General features: G+C 39.0%; 1 protein-coding gene across 16 annotated transcripts in view; it reads right to left on the minus strand.

Moving 5' to 3' along the window:
• Positions 1-25,936, minus strand: part of LOC114883124 (CUGBP Elav-like family member 4) — a 398,832-nt gene that overhangs the window by 7,818 nt on the left and 365,078 nt on the right. For 12 of the 16 annotated variants that reach the window (XM_029200588.2, XM_029200593.2, XM_046287029.1 and 9 more), the window contains 6 exons: positions 18,989-19,068; positions 7,592-7,735; positions 7,088-7,217; positions 5,345-5,509; positions 4,137-4,238; positions 1,204-1,281 (listed from right to left, as the gene is read on the minus strand). In XM_029200588.2, coding sequence (XP_029056421.1) covers positions 1,204-1,281; positions 4,137-4,238; positions 5,345-5,509; positions 7,088-7,217; positions 7,592-7,735; positions 18,989-19,068 — 699 coding nt within the window. The remainder of the gene's footprint in view (positions 1-1,203; positions 1,282-4,136; positions 4,239-5,344; positions 5,510-7,087; positions 7,218-7,591; positions 7,736-18,988; positions 19,069-25,936) is intronic. The other 4 variants (XM_029200583.2, XM_029200584.2, XM_029200586.2 and 1 more) reach the window with 4 other exon arrangements.

The following is a 25,936-nucleotide window of genomic DNA, read 5'->3' on the forward strand; positions in this document are numbered from 1 at the left end:
GATCATGATTTTGGTTGCAGCAAAATTGTTAAAAAACGAGCCTAACACATTATACGAACCGTATGCGTATCGACGAAATAGTGTGCGTTCGATAGAAAAGTAGGAGAAGCGTCAATAAAGGAGAGCGAGCAAGAGAGTTGATGGAACTCCGAACAGGAAGGAGGAACTCTGTCGCGGTAAACTTCCTATTATCCTACGATGTAACAACGGATCGCCGGCAGGCGTAGCGGCAAAGTAATTAAAACTTTCGTTTTATTTGCATTATCTCATTGTTAGGCGTCGTATATTCTAATAATGGCGAGTTGTTAATTGCAATTAGGCGCTGGCTCGGCTCGCCCTCCCTTTTTACCCGTTTATTCGCCATCTTCTACCCCGATTCTCCTTCTTTTTTCTTCCCTTCTTCTTTTCAAAGATAACGTTGACGAACGATTCGTTCTCTCGACCGTGCGCCTCGCGTTTCACGTCGAACCCAATTAATCTTACGCTCGCAATTCGAGTCAATCAGCTTAATTAATCGTGATCCTTCACCCCTGTTCGACCAAAGGAAGGTCCGAACGCGACTGGCAAGATTGCACCGGGGGAAAAACGAAGGACCAGTTTCCAGATTTGCCAAATACGAAACATTCCAGGTTCATTCATTCGTTATCACGGTAGTAATTAACGAACGAAACACGAGGCGAGAGAAAGAGAGAGACGATTCTCGTGGCCGTTTCCGGAACGAAGAAACCCGCCATTGTTCGCAGTATTGGAAAGTCGAAATATCGCAGTTACATGAAAATTCATCAACGATTGTAGGTCATCCTTCGCTTTTGCAGCTATGATTAAACTAAAAAAGACTGCAACCGTACGTGGTGGAATCAAAAGAGATTCGTCGTGTGTGTGCGGCGCCGAGCGTGATAACGAAAAGAATTGTAGCTTTCATTTGCTATTTTATTATTCTTTCCTTTTTATTTTTTTCACTCTCTCTCTATGAATGTACCATTTTCTAGCATTGAAAAGGCCATTTTTTTTTCGCGTTAACGAGTTTTCCACGCAGCATATAACGTGAATTTTCCCAACGATCGGTCGAATCAAGTTGCGACGCAACGACGAAGGATAAACTCGTGTCTGGACGTATTTGGGATATTGGATCTACAATCTCGGGACTACAATCGTTCGTGTTTACAGTCAACAGTTAGACGTTGATGAGTGTTTTGTACTTACCTTCCCTTTGCGTGGGTGCCACGGCGGTCATCGGTTGAGGTATAGCTTGAGGAAACTGGCCGTAGACGGCGGGATAAGCTGCGACAATAACAAATAACAGATACATCATGATGTGTCCACATCTAAACACGAATCGCATGCTGATATTTGTTTCTATCTCGCATCCGTCAAGTACAACTTCTCGTGGTCGTCAGTGTTTTTCTTTTTAAATAACAAATATACATTTAAAAAGCTTAACACTAAACGAACGATCTCAAGCGTCGCTTCGACAGAAATTTTATTGATTATAATTTATTTTCAATAAATTTCTTTCAGACGGTACAATAAACAGCAACGTTAACGATCATGAAAATATCGTAAGCCTTTGAATGAAATTTCCAAAAAAGGAAAAGAAGAAATGGAATAATGTTTGCTCGACGATACGAGTTTCCTAAAATACGATGCGTTTTCAAGCTAGGTTCGTTAATGAGAAGCGGTTTTGGCCAACAAGCGAGTTGAAAAGCAAACGAAAACCGAAATGAGGAAATCCTTTTCCGCGCTGGCCCCCGTATACGCATTCGTTGAGGTGTTTCACTCGTCAAGGGTATTCCAATCTCAACGTTCTCATAGTTCCGCGACTTTTAACACGATACTTTTGTACTTCGTAACGCTCCTATCAGGTATTATCAACATTAACCGACACGGGATATCCCTTCAAAGTGTGGCATTTCGTCTCGTTACGAACGCGACACGTACGGCTACGATTGTCCAAGTTCTATACACGCGAGATGGAATCGTAATTAAAATTAAATGAATACCTCGAAAAATAATAAATCTACAGGGGAAATAAGATAAAAGGAATTCTCTTTGTAAGAATCAAAAAATGAAAAATAATTTCACACTTAAACATCCGACAAACTATAAATTTCATCGAATGAACAAACGCTTTACGGACACTAATATCAGTGGAAAGCAATTATAGAGGCATTAATTATACCTTGGCAAATATTTAAAACGCGCGCGATTGATATTTGTTTGTGACGGATAAACGTTGAGTTGAGCGATTATTGGGGGATGAAGGGGTTCGACCGTTCGCTCTCAGATCAGAGGAGTTGAATTTTCGCTTGGAAATTAATTATTTCCGTGCAAACATCGCTTTAATATATTCCGATTGACGTTACCGGAGGTTCCGCTGCAACGCGATGGTCCGACGTTTGCCGTATGAAATAAATACACCATCATACATCGGTTACCGTCCGACCGGATAGAAAGACACAGGATATTTCGGATTGCTTTTTTCCCCACTCGCTCATCTCCATCCTCTGTGTACACTGCGCGAAAATACACAGAGAAAGGAATATCTATATCGTTTTTCGAGTCTTTGCCAAATACAGGAAATCCGTTCTGCTATGTATGTAGGAATTTTATTCTTTAAATTTGATGAATTTTTATCAATTTCCTGGGAATCGCTATACTATTACATTCATTATATTTAATCCTTTATAAAATGTTCATTTTTCAACCCTTTTCATTAAGAAATCTCTGCCACGATTTAAAAAATTAATCCGAGTTCCCCTTTCATTTCTATAATAAAAATTTTTATTTTATTTTGACTTTGCACTCAAAGTTACACTCATCTACTGTGTAATATACATAGAAGAAAAATTTCCATCGGCAATGAACGAAAAAAGACCAAGTACGTAGACACGTTAAAATAATAATTATTCCGGGCACGGTTCTCACGGTCCGATGCTTTCGCAACCGATAATGAGACGCGGCAATGAGACTTGTTATGAAACTCGGTTCGAATGGCTCCGTTATTAATTTAACCGTTGGCGACAGAGAATTCTTCAAACCGCCCCCATGCGTTAATTGCTAACGGTGAACGGGACCAGTTCGAAGTATAGTTACGTTCTGTACACGTTGATTATATCTGTGAAACGGGATCGTCCATTTCGATGCTGGTTATTGGATTATCATTTCTGCCGGTGCGTTGCACTTTGATGTAACATCGTTCAAACCTAGCCGGACACTCCAGGTTATACGGTCTTGTTGTCTGCGTGCGTTTTGGTGAACATGCACGTTACACGTTGAAAAATGTTACAATGTACACGACGTACATATATATTTAAAGGAACATTGATAATACACTGTAGCAGCACACCAGAAGCATTATATATAAACGATACGTTGACGCGACACTTCTAAATATATATATATAATAAATATTTAATGGTGATAATGATGAGAGATATCCGTGTTCTTGTATTTGTGTGTATATACATTTATATATACACGTATATAAATGTACACATGCGACCATAGTTGCATGCAACAGCCAGAAACGCGAATCGAATTTTCCTTCTTTTGATCTTTATTTTTCTTTTTTTATATTTCAAGAGAGTTAAGTGCTCGAGTGCTCGGATAAAAGCAATATTAAAATTCGAACGTTCTTTCCGATTTTCCTCTGCAATCAACGTCGAAACAAGAGTTCAAACTGAGAAACAGAGGGTGATCTTTCAACGGCAATTTGTTTCAAGTAAAATATCGTCCACCTGAAGCTTTATCGAGCCGAGAGTAAATCACCATTCCACGAGCTTTCCACGGCACGATCGAATAAACGTTCTACTATCGCATCGTTGGGATAGCCTCGAATCGAAAACTCGTGGATGATCGAAAGGTAAGCAAATTCAGTATACACGATAACAATTCCCGATAATATCTTGATGGAATAGCGACGCAATAATTCTGATTCAATTTTCCGGCCCGAAACTCATTACAGAATCCGATTTGGATCGCTCTTTCGAGGCCAGCTTCCTCGCTATACGAATCCGCGTTCCGTGAAAACTCGCTGCAGATGCGATGACTTGACGGAATCCTCGATAAGACGAGGGGAAGAAGTAAATGGGGAAGAAAGAGAAAATATAAAGAGGAGAGAAGAAAAAAGAACTTACCGACACCGGGGAAGGGTTGCATTCCAGGATACGCGGCGGCATGCTGGAGTGCCGCCTCCCCATTGGGCAGCGCTTGTGCTGGAATGGACAGATGGAGGCCATCTACACTTCAGTAAGCTCAGCTCTTATCAGGAACGGACCTACATCTAAGGCCCCTGTCGCAATACTGACCAATCGATATTCCATGGTATCGTGCATTCTTTGATACCTCATTGGTTCGATTTAACCCGATATACGCGAGATAAAGTTGCGATCAAATGTGTTGATAATGTAATCTTGGGTTATTATAAATTATAAACATAGCTAATTGCGTAAATTATAGCAAAGAAACGTTTGAACATTCTTATAATTTCGTTAGGCCTCTATGAAATTTCGGTAGGTGTCCTATGACTGTTATAATTTTCTTTTAAATTATTGAAAATTACGCATTTTTATATTATAAATCAACAAAATTATTTCTACTATTAAAGAATTGCAATGGACATGTTCAATGCTGCAGTAGAAGTAACCGTAGACGGTACGACGGAGGTATTATTGACTCGTTTCACTGTCACAGTAGAAAAATCCGCGTATGGTCAGACGCGCTATACCTACTACTGCATGCTTATGATACAATCATCTAATTCTTCAGTTTAAGCATTCTACTTGCTATTTTGCATCATTACTATAGTATTAGTGTTACTTAAGCTTTAATTTTAATTATTTTCCATTCAATTATATTAAATTCACCAAAAGTAAATGAACCAAATTTTGTCAAACTTGTGTCAAATCTTTTTTGTAAACGCTTTCAAAACCTAAACGCTTTAATAATAAGTACAATGATTATTTCGCGATGAGCCACCATAGTAATGAAAGAGTTAATTATTCGACTAAATTAAATTGCTTATACCCTGTGGCAATCAACGTTAATCCCCCAGATAAATTTAATATTATCAGAAATTTCTTCCAGGCTATACAAAACAATTCCAGGTATTCTATAAAACCATCGGGAGTACGAAATAATTCTCGACATATCCCTGTTTTGTTCTCGCGTACCCATATTCGGGTGATTTAAAAAATTTGTCCAAGACTGATATGAAAAGGTATCGTTGCGCTCGTTTTGGGGCGAGGTTACTTGGTTCTGGTCGGAAACGCGGAATAATAAAGTCCAGCGTCGATTGGCCGAGCATTGCGCAGGGGCGGCACACTGCGCCTGAGTTGATACTCACGTCCCCCATAGGTATGTATCCCGTTGGTGTAGACGCCAGGATCCGAACCTGTTGGTTGACCGTTCGGTGTTTGTGCAGCCATGTTGAAATTGGGCATCGTTGGCGACGGTAACGACGGTATCGCACCGTTAACCGGCTGCCCTGTACCGGTACCTACGAGCAAACCTGATCAGTACACACCGGTTACCCTCTTGCTCTTACAACACCGACCTCGGTCACCCTCGTGGTGCAAGGTATCGGATCGGGAATGCTTACGCTCGGCCAGTTGCCTTCTGTACATCCTGTCAACCAATTTGCCCTATATATTTACGGTATATACGGTATAATTGGAAGGACGTTAGAACTGGTTTGCGAATGATCCGTATACCTTGCTACGCGTTTGAGGGATCATATGATCTACGGATTGCTGAAATTGTTAATCCGATCTTACGGCTAATAATGACTCGCAGCAGAATTGATGTTACACAGAGTTAATGATTCCATTTCAAAGCGAATCGATTCTCGTAAGATGATTTAGGATCAGTGATGTGGATCGAACATTAGGGCTCTTCTATTCTTCTTATTTGTTACTTTTTCATTTTTCAAGACCGATCGAATTTAAAGCTAAATAAATTTTCGAATTCCATACAATTGCAAATTAAGCTAACTAATTTTATACTAAAATATTTCAAAAAATGTTCTCTTTAATTAAAAATGATTAATAAAGCTATTAAAAGAAAAACAATTGTACGTGAAACTCTTGAGGAATGATTTCAAAGGAATCGTTTTATACGATCGAGCCGGTACGCGTGGAAAAATCCGCAGAGGCAGGTACGATGACGTCGTTTCCTAAGGAATAAAAGCGCAGAGTCTCGGTAATCTGTGGGACAGGAAGGTGGAGTAGAGAACCAGGAGTAGGCGGAGAAGAAATAAAATATTATTTCCCTATCAAACGGTATTACCTTTCGCTCGACGAGACTCGACGTATACCAGAACGCTTGCGGAGAGCCGATTTCCGTGCTTACTTTTACTTGTCTGTGCTACTTCGCTCTCTCTTATTGCGTTGGCAAACCAGAGAAGGCGGGGACGGGGGGAAAAAAAAGAAAAGTGCCAGAGAAACGGTACTGCTTTCGCCTCTTTTTCCTTCTTCGACGAGCCTTCGATAAAGTTTCCCAGTACCGGCAATATCTTTCGCCCGAGTCACGCTCGGTGAAAATGTTGTATTGATTTATGAGCCAGTTATAAGGCAACCGACTGTACTCTACCGTTGCCGCGAAGTCCATGAGAAATAAACGGAAGGGCAGGATAAAAGGGGCAAGATAAAGAAAGAGTTTCGCGCCATGGAAACCGAGCAATTCCACGACAAAGTGTACGTGCGCGGACGTATGGAAGGCTTTTCAGTTCGATACTTCGCGTGCCCCTTGATTTTTCTGCTGATCGAACATCTAGCTGATCCCTTAGTACATGTAATAGTTTCAAGAGACGAATAATTTTTGGATCGACATGCGGATACTTAGCTAAATATTTTAACATTTTAACGGCATAGCATTTCATAAAATGTAAAATTATTTTTTAATAACATTTTCTATTATATAGGCAAATATTTTTCCATTATATAATATTACTGGTTTATCCGAAGGGTTTGTGCCCTTTTCAGAGATGAAAATTGAAGTTACATGATACCGTGGCCGTTAAAGTGTTAACTTATGTTTCGCACGGCGTGCGAAATACGTCGATAGAGTGTTGAAAGAAGGAAAAACGTACCGGAAGTCGGCGGGACGATGGGGTTTGGTATGCCATTTAACGCGTGCGGCAATTGTCCAGCGGCCAACGCCGCCATCGGGTTGATGTACGTCCCTTGTGCCGTTGCGGCAGCCATGAGGGCTGCTTGCTGCTGTAAATAGAACTTATATGTCGAAAACACATTCAAAGAGCTGTACTCCGATTAAATTGTTTAATTGTTTCATAAATATCTACCTATCTTTACGTATCTTGAAATTAATGTATCATTAAACTTTATGCATTAAAAAATTAAAAACAAGTGTAACTTCATTAGTAAAACTTTAGAAATATTGAAGGATATAAAAGAAATATATAGAAATAGGAAGGAAATGTTTTGAACTAGTTGAAAAAGTAAAGGGGAGAATATCGAGTATCGTCGGTCATTTTTAACAAGACAGAACCTATTACAGATTGTGATTCACGATAACGAGGACAACTAGACGGTAATGTGGTAACGCGAGAGCCATTAACGGTAATGCGACCCACCTGGGCATAAGCGCCGTAAGCGCCGAACTGATTGAAGACGAAAGGGTTAAGGAGGCTCATGTTCCCGGCCATTTGCTGCATGCGTCTTACTTGTCTGTCTTTCTCAGTATCTGCAAACTTTACCACTACGCTGGATGACGCACCCTGAAACAATAGCATTTCAATGGTCATTATTTGTTACAATTAACGAGACGAAATACGTATCCATTCGTTGTCACACAGAAATTTCATTGTTTGATGCATTCGTTAGACTGAAATTATGTTTGACCAGAAATACATACAACGAATGGAAAAATGATCTGAAGAAATTTGATCAATTTATTATGATAAGTCACGATTTATCGTGTCAAAATTAAGTTGCTCGCAATGTAAATTGCCTTGCTATGACAAGCGCGACTGAAGCGTAGGATCAGATACTCCTGTCAGACGTGACGGTTCGTAATTTCCATGAGACGAAGCGGCGCTGTAGCAAGGGGATTACCGTCGCCGACGTAAAGCCGCATAATTTTCTAGAATCCCGCATTTTCTCCGTGACCGCGTACGCGTTTCTCGTCCTTTATGAATTTATAACACGTACGAAATTCGATAATAACACCGTTTCGACAACGGGCGTAATTATCAAAGAAACTAGTAGCCATCTTCCTCATTATACTTGCTAGAAATTAATTCTCTCATAGAGTGATTCGTTTGCACTTAACACGTGTGCCAATTTTATCCTGATTACTCTTGATTTTGATCTAAAATCATGATTGTACAAGGAAGAGAATTATTTCTCGATGCGAAAAGACGCTGCTTTTCGAGACTCTTAGGAGGATACGTAAGGCGAGGACGTTCTTACCGCGTCTAAAATATAAATGGAAAGGCAACAGGTGGCCAGTGGCCATTGTGACTGTGGAGAAAAGCTCAGCTTTCGAGCTTCTGGTGATATATTATATTCACGTCATCAATGCAAATGCCGGGCGTGTCTGAGTTTATATAACGATGGTAATATTGTAACCCGTTGACATGCTTCCTGGAAATTCTACATTCTTGTCACGCGATTTTGCATGGTTCATCCCCTTGCTTTCTTCCCTTCCTATTATTCCCTTTTCACTTATTCTACTGTATCCTCCTTACCCTCCTAGCTTTCCTTCAGAAATATTATTTTTTAATTTCAAACTTCCACCACTTCTGACTTTTCTTATGCGACAGAAACAGTGGTCAAAGTTGAATTAAAAATTGTTATTCCTCTAATAATCTGAAGGTGATCAAATATTTATGAATAATTAAGCTAAACCTCATTTGACGTATAAAATATTTAATAATAATAATACTTCATTTTTTGCCCTCAAAATGGTATAAATTATACACGGCTGGTATTAAAACAGGCTATTCTATTCTAAATCATAGTCGTACGTGTCCGTGCATTGAAAAGATACGCGGCAGCCGATGCGTTCACACGCGAGCGTTAAACATTGAATGGAAAGGGATGATCCAGGAATCGGCATTATAACCAGAGACGATTTCACATGCAGTGTCATCGATACTGCCCGGCTGTATAGCGGATATCGTGCTGGCTATAAAGACCGCTTTTGCTTTTACTATTTTTCTGTCGAACATTTTGAAGCTGTTGTCAAAGGTATACGAGCTGGGTGTGCGCGGAAACGAAATTGGTAGAACTTTTTACGAGGACTTTTTTTTTTTAAAGTTTCCTCTAATAGACCGATCGTCGGATAGCGTTGACAAAACGAGCTCGTACAAAAACGTATAGACCAGGACCAAATCAATTTGTTTATGGAATCAGACTCTTTTGATGAGAAAAATGGAAATATTTTTCCTACCAGTTCTGTGCTTTTTCAGCATACCAAAATACTTTACTAGAAAAAATTATAACTAATGTGAAATAAAAATTTAATAATTTCAAAACGATTATAAAAATTAATTCTCTAATTTTTAAAAATGTATACTAAGCAATCTTTGGACGTTAAGTATTAAATATTAAAAGTACCCTTTCAAACGTGCCGTTTGCATGTCACGCACTTTCGCCATTATAATATGAATCAAGAAGAATAAAGATCAAACAGATTAATGCTCCACTAAATTCACGGGATACGTTAAAAGCTTTTAAACGGGGGATATTTTTTATCGGTACCGATGCGAGACATTTTCATTAGCATTTTACACGGAGCACCATTTTACTGTTGGTCACGCGTATGAACGTCGAATACAATCGGTGCTCGTTGAATTGTGTTCGAACACGGCTTACAGGTTAAAAACGGGAGGTACGGTTGGCTGGCAATTATTAAAAAGTTTCGCTTTACAGCCAACTCGAATAAGGGCAAACGCGTGTATAACCGGTACATTTTCAAGGAAACCAGCATCCGGCCACCAGTTTACAAGGCATAAAAGTTACGCGGGTTTCATGGTTGGATACAACTTTCCACATTACTGTAACTAATATCAAGAGCACGCCGCAAAACTCGTAGGTGTTCTTCCACTTGCCTTGTGTTCGTGACAACCCTGAAACTGAGCCTAAGATTATCTTAAATTAGACCGCGTTCCTTTAAAAAGTATTACATCGTGGAACGTATTAATAGCGATTATCGTTTTAGCGGTAGCGTTTTCAGAAAGTTTTCGCATAAAATCTTACGAACGATATTGTTGCTCTTAATATTATTAATTTTCTTTAAATAACTCGAGCTGAACCTTGAATTTTTATGCCTTTATAACTGGTATTACTTCGTGCCAAATTGGAAGAGTTTAAACCATCAAGATTTGTTCTAAATAAAATCCAAAAACTCTTTGGTTTAAATAAAATCCAACAAAATACCTGCAGTGGATGTAGTAAAATGGAATATCGAGGTCATTGGCGACGGTCAAATTCGAACGGGAAAAATATTCAGGGACGTTCCTTCGTAAAGCTAGGAAAAATATCGGCAGTCTGTAGAACGGCCGCAAAGAGGGGTTGGAGGGGTTGCGAAGCGACATTTTGTATTCTCTCTACGGGCAAAGCCGCTCGAACAACTCGTTATACGCGGTGAAAAGCATCGACGCGTGTTGTTGAGGAAAATAATTTGTCTCGCGTCGACAGCCTCGAAGCGTTGGAAGGCCATCTCTTTCTATCTCTCCTCTCCCTCTCTCTGTGAACCGACAACCCGCTAAGTCATGTAGCGTATGTGACATTTACACGGGCATATATGTACATCGATATACCGTGGCGAGGATAGAAGAGGGTAAGAAGGGGTGGCGAGGTCGTATCAGAGCCAGTGAAGCCGAAGCCTCATTATTGGGGGATTACGGTTCATTAATTCCGATCCAACGTTCTGAACTACACGCGAAAAGAAAAAGCCAGCCGAAGCGATATCACGTAGAGAACATTTGAAGCCTCTGCTCGACGGCTCGTTATATTTGTACACTTTGCCTTTTAGCTTGTCTCTTTAAAATCCGTCACACAAAAGCGCAAGGTCTTATTACAGTTACGGACATAAGCTCCTCCGTCACATTATGCCATACCGTCTGGGTATTTTGTACGATCAAGTATCGTTTTTACCAGACCTTTGTCGTATTAAAGCGCCATCAACGAGTCGATTCGTAGGAGGATCTTATCAACAAAAGCAATCGTTTGTTTCGATAAAGTTTTTCAAACGACTGAATTATGCTGAGTTTATCAAATAGAAAATTTAGGTACATTTGCTTTGATAGATTTAATTAGTAACAATATGTGTTATGAAGAGGCAAATTGTTTGAAATATATGTAACCTGTTAAAAATTTCATGATGAAATTAATTCTACGAGGTCTGAACTTTTTATGTAAATAATTATAATTATTTTTTTGTAAAAAAAAAAATAAAATGCAGTACGTATCAACTCATTAAATGTTGTTTTTCAGACCTTATAATTTAGAAAATAAATTAAAAAGTACACTTAGAGCCCAAGGGGTTAATATTAAAAATTAAATATGAATTTAATAAGTTTACCAAACCAGTTATTTTAATATCTATAAAATGTTTTATATTGAAAATGGTTTCAATGCATTTATTATATATTTGCCATAAATGTACCGATAAAAGAGATCACGTAATTTCATGTTTCATTCAAATCCACACTTTTCACTGGGTACCAAAGAAATGAAACAAAAAGTCCACGGTCCTTTGAGGGTGGTAGAGTCTTTGAAAGTGAAGGTTCGATTCACAGAACCGCGATATTGCAGCGAACCTGGCAACAGAATGAAGCAATTACCTACTGATTGGAGGCTGTGCCGTTAGCCGCACCATCACACTTGCCAATTCGCCAGCTGGTAATTTCAATAGATACAACTGGAGCCACAGGACCGGCAGGAACGTCGATTGCCTCTTGTCCATACGATTCTCTGTCGAATCTCGGTACCGAAGGATACCTCCAAACTATCCAATCCATCGATACATTTCAAATTACAAGTTCGAGACTTTGATTTGCTATCGAAAGAATAACCAGCTCGAAAATATTCAACCCTTTAACTCATTCACAATTACAACCAAAGAGAAATTATTTCTACGTTTCAAATATTAAGTTCGATTATGCCAGAAAAATATTGCACCTATTCCGACGTTTATTTCGCGCCGATAATATTCTTCATCGGCAAACAAATAAACGTCAACAGGGAGGAAATTTCAAGTAAGGGGTGAAACGTCAGAGGCAAGGATGTCGATTCTACTTAAATGCCAATATCAGTTCCCGGCGGAGTCTCGTCAAGGATATTTTGGTAAGAGGGGTTCCTTAATAACGAGGGGTAGCTTCGTCAATTTGAAGAGCAATCAATCCCCGCGGACGTAAATCCTACCTGTTATCTTTTAATTCTCGCTCGTTAAAACTCACCACAATAGTTCTGCTGGTCACGCTATGTTCAAAGTTAACCGAGACGTCTATTTTTAAACGGAAGCCTACCAACATTCATTCGCTCCAATTTAAATTTAATCAAGATAACAGGGACATTAAGAATCGTTTCTGAGGAACAGTTATCTTTTAAGTCGTATCAAGAATAGAATGGGTATCGAGGAGTCTCCGCGTCTCATATTTGATCGCTTTTCTTTCTCTTTCGGTGTACTATTTTCTTACCCACGGGATTCGGTATCCCGTTCTGACTCCCGATACGAAAGACTCGGCAAACAAGTAACAGTTGTACCGGAGATAAAAGCAATGCAATTACGAGGCCGCCGAGGGAATTACTCAGGGAATGTCTTTAATTAAATGTTGGAAGCAGTTTCCGAGCCTCCGTTAATGCAGAGACAATTTCCTTCCATCCACTTTTCGCTCGCTTCCTCGAAACAGAAAGGAACATCCGCCCTGGCTCGAGGGCCACTCCTGTTGCTGATGTTACGTCCACCTACAACACACGATTCCTCTGCTACTACCCTCTACGCCGAGAACTTGGAAAGTTCGCCTACCTAATCGGCCGTGTCAACGTTCCTTCAAAAGCACCCGTTTAAGAATCGAATTCCTTCATGAAAGTTTCTTCATTTCGACGCGTGTAAACAGATACTTCGACTCGCGTTGCTTTGTCTTCGGATCCCATTGTCGGGAAACGTGAAATTGCAATTCCGATAGAGAAACTTGACATTTTTCTTTAGAAAATAATTACCGATCTCTTATTTTTATTCGTGATAATATAATTTAAAATCATTCGTATTAACACTGATTAAAAGAGAATGAAATAAAATACAGAATTAAATTAAAATTGGGGCTCTCTCCATGGTCCGCAGTCTAAAAATTAAGAGTTATCGTTCAATTCTTGAAACACAGATAAGAAAAAAGATATATTTCAAAGAAAATGTCACAGATCATAGAAACGAGGAGTGCAAGAAACAAGACGTTCTTCAAATTTCCCTTTGTTTCAGGGAGAAATATATCTTTTTATTTCTAGCACTTAATTTCGCAGCGCCGCAGGGCTGGCGTGGAAAATAAAAACGGGAGTAAACGTTATTTAAAATTCCTGCGCTGGAAACGACTGCGTTACGTCTCCGGCACGTTTCAGTTGGCACCGTGGCAAAACACTTCTACCGTAGGTTTGCTTTTATTACGAGACATTTCAGGAGTTGGCAGAGCTACGGGGGTTGAACGAGGTGCACGCGACGGGGAGGGTTCGCGAGCGTGTCGCGAGGCGTGACAAGAAATGTCACACGCTTCGAAAGGCATAACTACGCGTGAGGCCGGCTTGTTCGAATTCCATGGGTGACATACCGTCGGAGACCCACCGCGAACCTCCGCAGAAATATTGAGCCCCTGGAGAAATATTGGCCGACCTGTGACGCGCGAACATGCTGTCAATTCGAGTAGAGTAAACCGTATTATACGGCTCGATGAGCTTCCACGGAAAAACAAAAAAAAAAGGAGGAAGAAAAAAAAATGATCAGGGAATTCGCGCGCCGTGGCTAGCAATTTTTCACGGTAATAACCTTGCTTTAATGATCGATCAGTTGATGCCACGCTATGATTTCGAAATTGAACCGCTACGCTGCAACCCCCAGAGAATATTGCTCCTCTATAATATAAATGTAAATGCCGCATTTTTTCACGGAGAAACGATTGATTTTGGAAGGGACCATTTCGAGCTTTAATGTACGATTTCTTTTGAAAAATACTATTTTTATTGTTTGAACCATCTTGAGGTGTGAGAGAACTTTTGTAATTAGTGCAATTTTTATGTATTTTTAAGAGGCAATTATTTTGGTTTAAAATTTAAATTTATGGGTACACTATTTATCTGTAAAATGCCAGCACCAATAGCACTCAATTAATTAAGACTTTGTACTAATGACACTAATTTGTACTAATGTACTAATGAATATTTTCAACATTTTGAGTTAATTGTGGATATGAAAAATGGTAGAAACTTTTTAACCTTAACTGGTTTCTAAGAGATAGGACTCCTGGGGGTTGGTAGATAACATTATTTATGATCCTATTAACAGATCCTGAACAAACGATACTTATCCTTCCTCCTTTCCCGAACCGTCCTAATGTAACTTTTAATAATAATATCAGTTTGAAATTTATAACAAATTGCTGGCAATATTGATGTGGAGCCTTCCAAATACAAAGTTAATTAAAAGATTAAGAAATTAATTAATTTCAGCGCGGTTACATTATAAATATAATTCTGGTTCAACAATTTCTGAAAATAATCATTTATTAAACAATTTGATTATCACGGTATCGATACTTTTATGTTATCATTAAGCTTGAACGAATACCGTGGAAATGTTACGCGATGGAGTCAACGGGGCGGATGCGTCGTCTATTCGAGCAACGTAAATCACATTACACGGTTGCTGAATCCGAAGTGAAAAATATTTCTGGAACTTCAGGCTGCTTGTTTCCAGTTCGAAGAAAAACAACGGTATTGACGCAGGGAGATATTAACCGCAACACTCGACACGAAGAAATATTGTCTCCCTATCCGACACAATAAACCTTATAATCCTTGATATATGACGTTAACACGAGAGTATAAATAAAGATTTCTCTTTTATACCATGATACAAAAAAATACTGCTTTACTCTGTTCATTCCAGGCTTTTGTAAAAGTAATTAAAATTCAAAAATTCAAAAATTCCTATTGCTATCTTAACAAGATTTATACACATGTTCAAACTAACAACATCAGTTAAGTTTCTATGTATTCTATCGCTGATCTTTGCGATAGTCACGATATCAAACATCTCTGTTGCTCGCAATTCAAGTTCTACCATCAAGGTAGCAATTTCGCAAATGGTACGATAATAAACTCCAAATGGAGAATAAGGAGAACTAAACTGTTCTTGCAGGTAGACGATATCAAGATTAGACTTTTGAATGCTTTTTTTATTATTTAGCATTGATTTTAGATTATTTAGAATATTATGATTTTCATATTTTCAGAAGACGTTCCACATTTCACACGAGTATTTCTAAAGAAACTAAATTGGTAAGCCTGATATTTACCCGAACAAAAGAATCTTCAAGAATGGAACGTGTATTCGACAAGTTTTTCGGTTTTGCTATTGTCGTATCCGTCGTAAAGCGGAGATTTTGAGAAAAGTATTTCTGAGGTGCGTTTCAGAAGGACCTGTATCGAGAACCTCGACAAGGGCGAAGCTCGAGATTTTCCTCCGTTACGGTCCCTTCTGTCTACCGTTGCAACGTCTCCTCCGATTTGGAGAGTCCTTGGAATACTCCCGCAGATCCCTCATATCTACGAGGATCCAACGCAACACGAGCATCTCCTGGTTTAACAGACCTTAATCATCACAAGGACCTTCCTCGAGCCGAACGTTTTCGTCTTGCTACCAGTTACCGTGTATCCTCCAGCATCCCTAGTACCTACATACTGTATCATCGTACCACTTAATCGGCTACCCCTTATGCAAGCAAACTCTCTGACGAACGTTTTGCGTGGAGATCAAATAGGAAAATATTTGATTGGTTTAATGTGTGTACATAAATGGAAATATGCCTTACACTTTTTTCTTCTCAGAAGGATTAACAAACATTTTCCTGTTCTGTGATTATGATTGTTTTGTTTGAATCAGTTGTAATTAAATTACTAATCGATTGTAATATTAAAAAATCATTAGGTAAAAATGGAAATGGAAATTCAAGTTCAGAATCGTGCAGTGATAGAAATTAACGTGGTTTAATTTATTGTTCGTTGCAATCCGCAACCTGCCATTTTGTATCAGGAATATTAATAAAGAATTTATACAATCATTATCACGAAACTTGAAGCTTGAAATTGATATACCATAAGTGCCATTTTGTAATACTTTTCTGTCATGAAATTATATCAGACTTTTCATGTTTCGAAATCGATCAAATACATCGCTGATATAATTATGAACAGAAGACGTTAATGAACGTCAAAGAAATTTAATTGATTCTGGGAACAGTAAAGGTGCAGAATATTATTTATAGCAACACGATGGATATTACGATACCAGCCCACAAATCTATATCTCAATTTCATATTCACGCGTCAACGTGTAAACGCAAATACCTATCCGTGTACGTAGAGAAACGTAGAGAAAATAGAAGGAGAAATTGAAGATGGTGGCATGTCGAGAGAAACTAGAGTGAGCGCAGTCAAATCGAATTACCCTTAGGGCGCTGCGATATCGTTTGCTGTGTGTTATAAGGAACGCTTCCGTCGAAAGATTCTTTTCTCAAGGTTCCAGGAAATAGGATGTTCTTAGGTCGCCTTCAATTGCACAGAGCAATAAGCGTGATACCATATCTTTTAACGTTACGAGATTTCAACAAACTTCTATATTCGAATCTCTTATTCAACAAAAAAGAAGAATTAATTCTACTAAAATGAAAAAAAAATATAAAAAGATTTAAAAGGAGGAGCTTTTCTGATAAACGAGGTTAAAGCTTTAGAATCAGAGCACGCATGATTTCAGTTTTACAAGTCTAGCCGACGTAACGTTTCGTCAATTACTATGAACGTTTCTGGGAGGGCTAATAAATCCAGAATGGTCGTAATGAAACGGCAAACTGCGTGACTCGTCCTCCGTTTTCGCGGTCCCGAATCGCTCGATGGTTACGCGATGAAATCTCGTAACGTTCGTGTCAAGATTTGCATAATTCGCTGTGATAATTAAGCGATCTGCATATTACGTTCAACGGCATGTCAGTTTCTCTTTTAAGGGCAAATAGTCCCTGGCACGATCCTAAAGTTCCCCCCCTTCCGTGTCCCACAATTTCTCCCTGTATTTCGCTATTAGATTAGAGCGTTGTAACGAGTAATATTCACGTAACAGCCTCGCATCTGTCCCCGCCCTAACCCTTCAACACCAACCCGCTGATTTCACGCACGCGTCACACGGAACGGAAATCCCTCGTTGATATTGGAAAACACACACGATGTTCTCTCTGCTCTTCTCTTTCTCTTTCTTTTTTTTTCGCTTTTTTCCCTTGTACCGATGGACGTCGAAACAATTGCCGGATACGCTGGAAAATATCGGGTGTATATGGACTTTCAACGTTCCTCGTACTTCCATGCACTCGTTTCTTTGTAATCACCGTAAAACGAATCGTACCGTACGCGCGGCTATGAAGTCCTTCAATTTTATATCCTTTGTATTCTGTACACAATTTTTGATACGCTGAGTTTGTTAAAGCGGTATTGGAAAGCTAAGTGGGATTTCGAAAGGGATTAATGCTTTTAGAAAATGGTTTCTCTTCGATGGAGATAGAAAGGACATACATCGTATGTATCGATTTATAAAATAAACGTAGAAAATGAAAATATACCTTGCATTTCATGAAATTCTAAAGTTTTGCGACGAACTATCAGAGATTACTATCGTTTAATAATTGTATTGTAGAAAATGAAAATATTCCTATTCCATTTGATGAAATTCTAAAGATTTGCGATGAACTAACAAAGATTCCTATCGTTTAGTAATTGCATTAGGAATAATAGAATAAGTGTCCCTGTGGATACTTAGAAAATAATTGAACTAGATGCCCAAATGATTTACCAGGAAACACGAAGAAAATACGAAAGACTAACTTACGAGCGAGAATTCATGATGGAGTAGTAACAGCATCGAACGCGGAAGTCGGAAGAGGACGAGCTAAATTGCCATCAAACATGTTCCGTAATTCTCGCTCTGTCACTGTATTCTCTCATCGATCATCGGCAGCTACTAAACCGATGTTTCATCGTTAGCCGTCAAGCCGGCACCATTAACCGTAATGCTAATAAACAAGTGTCCCGAACTTCGATATGTCGATAAACGTCAATGAACGACTGCGCGGGACGCTAACGACAGAGGGAAGTACGGTTTAGGATGAGGAATGCTGTATGGTCAAGTTCGGCAAGCGGCTTTACGAACTTTCCCCAATCAGCAGGTGGAATCCCGGACGAAACTCGCTGACAATTCAATTACAACTGGGAATTCCTGGTCGTACCCGAAAGCCGAGAAAGTTTGGCGGTTTGACGGAAGGGGTACGAGGGAGATTCAACGTCGGAGAAGGAGGCGAGCCACACTTCGCCAAGTGTTATGCAGATTTCTGTTTGGTCAGTCATTAGATTGCAGGCAAGGGCTGTTTGCAGGCACGACAGTCATTACTACGGCTGTCCACCCTGTACCGCTTTACCCGCTCCGTAGAATGGCCATCCATGAATCTGCAACGCGCTCCCGCCCGTTTATATTATTCTCAACTCCATTTACCGTCTTAATTCTATGCGCATTTATTCCCGTTTCCTTCGTTCCCTCAACTTCGTCCCTGATGGAGGCACAGGGCTGTTTACGTTACGTCGTTTAACCCTCTTGTCTTGTCATTCATTTTTAATCGCAGTTCACGGTGCAACGAATTTTTTATTATTGATCTATTTTTCTATAAGTTAATAGAATATATGTTGTATTTTGTGCAAATAATTGAAATAGTACTCACCGGCATAGTTTGGCTACCGTGTAAAGAATTAATCGCCGCTAGCGCTTCTTGATGTGACGAGAGTTTTACGAATGCACAACCTGAAACAAAAAGAGATATTTCGTTAGTAATGGTATTTATTTATTAAATATAACGAGCGAGATAGAAAGATATTTGATATTTTCTTTTTCTTAATTTGTATAAATACTTAAAAATATAACATGAACGATTCGATGCTCGAGAAGAAGCGTGAATCGTTTTATCTTCGAGGACACGCAGAGGGAGAGATGGTAAAAGGAGTTCCCTTTCCGCCATTGTCGCAGAGTCGAGACCATCCCCAACGATGATGGAACGATTAATCGCCCCCCTACCCTCCCTGCCACGTGCGCTTATCGTTATAGTTAGATGGAGACGCGAAGACAAAGAACTCGAGGGTGCTTTGAAAAATTGACGCGCCAACGGAGCGCAACGTGCACTTAATAAAAGATGTTTACCACGAACGGAGAAACGCTCCGTAATCCGGGACACCACTTCCGGTTTCGAGGAATAACGATAGGTATCATGGCCGACAAACGATCCTGAAAAATCGCACTTATTCGGAATCGTTTGCTAAACGATCTTTCGCTATTTTGTCACGACACTTTGAAACTAATTTAATTATTCTTAGAATGTTAATAATAATTTAACGTTCTATGTTATTTTTTATGAAAAAAGAAGTGATCCATCATGAACGAACTTTCAATGGAATGTTGATAGCAAACACGTATTGATCATAAATTTAATGGTTTTGTCACTGTCTGAAGGTGCAGATAAAAGTGACCCGAGAAACATTAACATTCATCAGAGTTATTAAACGTTTTCAGATTCTCAGCGACTGAGCACGTTCAGAAATATAAATGAGGTTCGATTACGTTGGTCGAGATAGTCTGGGGCAGGATTGAAAGGAATTAGGGCGAAAAGAGGGCACTCATCTCCATACCTGCTCGAGTATGACGAGATAACGTTCGGGTCTATCCTTGTTCCAGGATTTTTCTCTCCTTTTTTTTTTTAGAACTCTTGGCAGTCCTTCGCTTCGACGTCTGCCTTTCAATGTGAAATCGTTGTCCGAGTGACACCAGAGAGACAATATTAGATTCATGGTCGATATTTCGATTTTTTAAGTTGCAAAGACCCTGACACATTCTCTGATTTATTTTATTATTGCAAAAGCTATAAATGTTTAATTTTATGAAAAATTGATACTTTCTCAATTTCGATTTTTTGAGAAGACACGAAAAATTTTGATTTATTCCATATTATTCTATTGCTCATCCAATATTACTGTTTGTCTGATATTACATGTGGTTATACTACTGAAAATATCATATGATTTCTCAAAGCTATTTTAACTCGTTGTAAAAGTATTGTATGACTTTCTAATAAATAAATTATTGAATTATAACTACTATAATCAATATTGTACGATTCAAGTTTCATCATGGAAGTGGTTACAAAATACATCTACCCTGGATCGAGACTGGTCGGTTAATAAAATTATACTTTAACCTCGACTTTGATCAATTTGTCTCCAGTGCAGATTGATCGTCCGCCGTGACCCAAGGTTTCTTTACACTGGCAACAAATGAAAGACAAACACTGTCTAATTTGAGCGTACTGCGACATTTTAAAATATTACTCCACTTCTAACCCAATTTCTAGCTTCATCGTTAAATTCCAAGTTCGTAATATGCATTGTCTTTAATCAGAAATATTACTTGAACGAAAAAGGTGAACAAGGAATACCACTCCAATTAACGAAATTATTCGTTCAACCCTTACATTTCTATTCCACCCATGTGGCAACGTATATTACATTATGAAATAAAATATAGAATAATTTCTACATAAATATTAATTAGAAAAATTTTTTATTTGTTCCTTTTCCATGTAACAAAGTTTTACATTGTCTGGATGGGAGGAAAATTCACTAACCAAATAGATCAAATTTTAAAAAAATAATTATTTCTGCAATTGTTAAATAATATTGCAATGAAAGGATTAATTGAAAGGTTTCGTTTCTATTGGGGGTAAGAATTTCTGATATTTTTAACTACGTCTACAAAACTCGACGAATTTTAGGAAAGAATTTCAGAGAGTACGTTCGAAATCGGAGGTAAAAGCGATCCAAAGTGTAAGTACGTGGACAAGATTTTCTCGCGATTCAACCCCTGTCGTTCAACGACATCGCAAGAATTTGTCCGAGCTACCAGGGTTGTTCTGGCCCGTTCTGCTATTTGTTCTTGTGCAAGCGAAATCTCCGACGGAGCTCTCGAAGGCGATGCGCTCTTGAGATTTTTCCCCACTGGTTCGAAGCAGACGGGGAGTAAGATCGCGTGGAAATAAAAGACTCGAATTTCTCGAAAGTTCGCGTATCTCTATACGTACACGTGAATTTTCATCCATGTGTGTGTACACTCTTTTCCTTTCACGTGTACACACATACATACAAGTATATCGTTAGTAGAAAACGTGTAGATGTACAGGGTGTCTTACAGATTTTTATTCTCTAACCGATTCAATAGTAAAATATTTAATTTAGTATAATTTTATTTGTCTGTTGATGACTTATAAAGTTGAATCAAGCTCAAAAATTAAATTTAAAGAAAGATAGAATTTTTTCCCGGATTTAGAATCACCTGATCAACCATATTTAATTTACAATTACACCTGATTAATAAACCAATAAAAAAAATGATGACATATGATGACATATTTTTCTTCTGAATTATGACTCTATATTAATAGAAATATTTGATGAACCCAGAAAATGAATTTGAAAGAAAAAATGAATTTTCCATGAAACAATACATCTTCGCACCGAAACATATTTTCTAAGTTTCCATCAAAGACGGTATTAAGGTGTTTGGTTTGTGGTGGACCACCCTGTATGCACAGATGCCATGTGTATATCTATTCGGCTGTTCCAGCGGCTCCTTCTCGCCGGCTCGAAAACTATGTTTGCCCCCTCGAACAACGGCGAACAACAAACACTGGACAAACCGCTCGGCCCTCCACCGACGACGATGTAGACTAGTTTCGTGGATCTTCCCGTTCCCATTTCGTCTCGAGCCCTCCGTCGACCCGTCCACGACCCCTACCTAAAACCCCCACGGTTTCGGTGTTCTCTCTTTCCTCTTCGCCTGTATGCCGCCACAGCCGGTTCGAACCAATCGATAACGCCTGCGAGACTTTCCGCTCATATATTTGATTGCTCGGCAAACATGTCTAAGTTTATTCTGCGGCCCCCTGCTTCTCTTCACCCCCAACCCTCTAGCGTTCGAAGCGCTAACGCGCGCGCCCTGCGCGACCACTACTCTCGCTATGCTTTCCGATACGTTGGAAACTCTCCAATGGACACATGGAAGGAGTTCTTTTTTTTTTAATTCTTATGTTGAGAACAATTTGACCGAATAAGAGTGATGGGTATTTATTAATTTAAAGGGTGGCTTCAAAATGGAATGGCTTCATTTACCTCCATTCCTGCTTCAAAATATTTGTTTCAAAAATAAATTTATCGAATTTAATTCAAGTAGCGAATGGCAAAGTAAAATATGTGTTCTATCTATTCGTTTAATACTACTATTCACGGATGAACAGAGACAAAGTCATTAATCTTGTTATATTTACCGTAGAAAACTCAGGAAAGTTTCGGGAAACTTTCATCCCTTATCGATTAAACGAGAGTTAATAATTGAATTTATCTGAAGGACGTCGAAAACCTCATTAGATCCGGGTGTAATTGTTTTTGGGATTAAGGGCCAGGGTAGAGAAGATTATCGGTGGGGTAGTTTATTTGAAAAACTTTCGATTCCACGACAAATTAATGAACGTTCGTTTGTTTTGCCATTGGAGCAGCATTCGTGGAACGACGGAAAAACATAATCGCGTGATTGGGGTAGCGAACGAGCATACGTTTGTTTTATTTTTGCAGATCTGAAAGAAAAATTCACTTGTGAAAATACTGGAAACCTTTCAATGTGAACATGCTTCGTATCTGACAGCAAACATTTATTTTTACTGTCGTTCGCAGTGATATAATTCATGTTTCCAGTGTATGTCTTATTCAAAGAATTTTTACTAATTAACGATCACAATGTCTTGTATCATAAACATATCATAATTATAAAAAATAATTTCACTGAAGATATTATAATTTTCTACCTGCAGTTTTAAATATATTTATGATTTTTCATTAAATATTTAAAGTACTACTGTTTTCTTTTTCTTGAAAATATAATTTTCAAACTTGAACAGAGGTGCATGTATTTATGGTATAAAATTCTAAAAGATCAGTGGTCTTTAAAAAGTTACAAACAAATCGACGATGCAAATGGATTGCAAGTTTAAGTTACTCGATTCTCTTGACCTAGTTATGCATACACAGTTTCAGCTCTTTATGTTTCAATGTCTTACATCGATTTTAGAACATAGTTACTTTAACTCTTGTTCTATAAACGTGGGTCAATTCTGTTCAAGTTCTTTTCAATGGCATTGATTTTACAGAAACTAATAAACAACTTCTCATAAAATAATATTTTCCCTTGAATAATTAAAATTGCAGATCAGGAACAAATCTTTAAGTGTACCTTCGAACATATTCGGATAAGGGTTGTTGATACGTGGCAAGGACGTTTAGCTAGCGTTTCTCTGTTCATAAACAGGGTTGTTATTATTTCTGTGATGGATTTGGGTCACTGGTTAAATGGAAAAAAAAATACACTAACAACCCTGGGACATGGAATAGGTCATGTGGGACTTAATATTAAGCAGCCACGTGGTGTAGAGCCTGTAGTAACATCGTTCATCGTTTTGTATGATTAAACGTGATAATCTAGCAAGATAATACTTTAATAAATTTTCAAAGAAATAATTAAGTTAATGGTTGTTGAATAATATTGCAAAGCGATTCCATAAGATGCTTCCCTTTTTCACTTTGCAATTTTTATTTGACTATTGCTTCTCCAGCTTCTATAGTTTTAAAGATATTTAAATGAACCTTCCAACCCCTGTTAATTTGCTACCGACTGATTGTAAGAACTCAGTGAAAAAGAATTCATTTCTATAGCTAATAATTCAGCGGATAATATCATGAATTTAAGCAGGCCAACGTCTTACAGCAAAGGTAAAATTCCATATACGACAGGGTAGACGTTTATTTCGCAGTTTTACAGGGCGAAACAGATGTCGAGCGGTTTCGTAAGTAGAATGTGACTCAGCTGAGTGCCAGCGAAAATGAGAGACGTCGCGATATTTTCCGAATGTAGAGAGACGTTCCGCTCAGAAATTTATCTTCCCGTAATAACAGCGTGGCAACGCCGTTTTCCGGGTGTTGTCACGTCCCGTTCGTTCCCGTACGTGTCTACCTCTTTGTCTTCTTCCTTCTTCTTTTTTTTCTCTTTCCCACACCCCTCTTGCTGCACAACCCTCTGGGATTCGGTCGTGTCCGCATTATAATGGCATTTCGTGTCTCCACATTACACTTGCTGTCTCGCCAGCTACTACACGTTTCCCCTGCGTTCTACACCGGTGTCTTATTTGTTTCCTTCTACAAATATATACCACAAATTTCCCGTATCGAGGGAGACCTCACGATACCGGCTACCAACAGGGACAAACGAAATTCCGGAAACGAACATTTAAGTATGCATCCCTCGTGCCGCTCGTTTGTACGCGTCTGTCTTGTTAATTGCACCATTCGGTTTCTATTCCTTTATTCTGATACTTTGAACTACTCTACAGGGATTTCAGATTGATTTAAAAAAAAAAAGAAAAAAAGAGTATCGTTCATTTGGAATTATTTTGTGAATATTAGCCATTATTAATTGGCCCCCACAAATTTAATAGAATTTATATTCTTGCAAATTAAAATGAATGCAATAATGACGATACCAAGGGTAGTAACAAAAAATAATACGTATCTTTGTAGTTAATCAGCTCAGCATCGTGATCAAAGGGACATTACATATTTTATTTCGAGTATTCGTTTGTACGAACGCTAACCATATTCCAGAGCGGAAAAAGGGGTAGTTTTGTTCGCGATAGAACAGTGCTTTCAGCCCAGGAAAACAATATTTCGAGCTCCTTGTCAAAGCACTCTTTATCCCAGAAAGTGTTACGCTTCACGTGAACGAAATACAAAGGAGGATTTTACTTCCATGAAAAAAAAAGAAGAAAAAAAAAAGAATAAATAAAATTCGAGAGAGACGACTTCTCGAACCGTGTCCATCTTCGCCCACTCTACACTGCGGAGGTCACAACATTTTTTTCCACCCTCGGCTCGGATTTGCTCGTCCTGTTTCTCTCTACCCTGCGGCGAACCTACAAATCTCTTATACCGAATTCCTAGTTTGCCGCATCTCCTCTCCCCGACATTTACATTTGCATCCCGGCCTCTCTCTTTCTGTCGGCTCTCCTGCCGAGAGCATCAGTGTTCGTCCTTTTTTCCCATTCTTCCACCCAACCCCCTCCTGGTTTCATCCGACGAATATAAAAAGGGCTGAGCACCCGAGTGTTTAGTAACTTTGTCAGCGTTTTTAATCCCGTCCCTTATCCTGCCTCTGCTTTCGCTGGCTCCAGCTTCGCCTCTCTTTGTCTCCCTGTTTCTCTTGTACGCCGAACAAGCCTACACTTATACCTACACCTCTACTTTTTTTTTTTTTTTTTAGTTAGTCCCTGGCTTCGACGTGGCCGTGCTCTGTGTACCTTGTAAAACCAGCCGTTGTACCAATTACCAGTGCTCTCGCGTTCAACTCGGCCGGATTTAGTAGCTTCATCAGTGAAATTGATTCGTTTGGTCTGTTCCCGGTGTCTGCACACAGGCTGAACCTCCTACCACCGGCTCAAACGGCGGTTACCGAACATATGTTCGAACGATTTGTACCCTATCTACTACCGTTTGTATTTCCTCTGCTCGAGGGTGTTTCTACGGTA

The sequence above is a fragment of the Osmia bicornis genome, chromosome 9 (genome assembly GCF_907164935.1).
Source record: "Osmia bicornis bicornis chromosome 9, iOsmBic2.1, whole genome shotgun sequence".
NCBI classification, from domain to species: domain Eukaryota; kingdom Metazoa; phylum Arthropoda; class Insecta; order Hymenoptera; family Megachilidae; genus Osmia; species Osmia bicornis.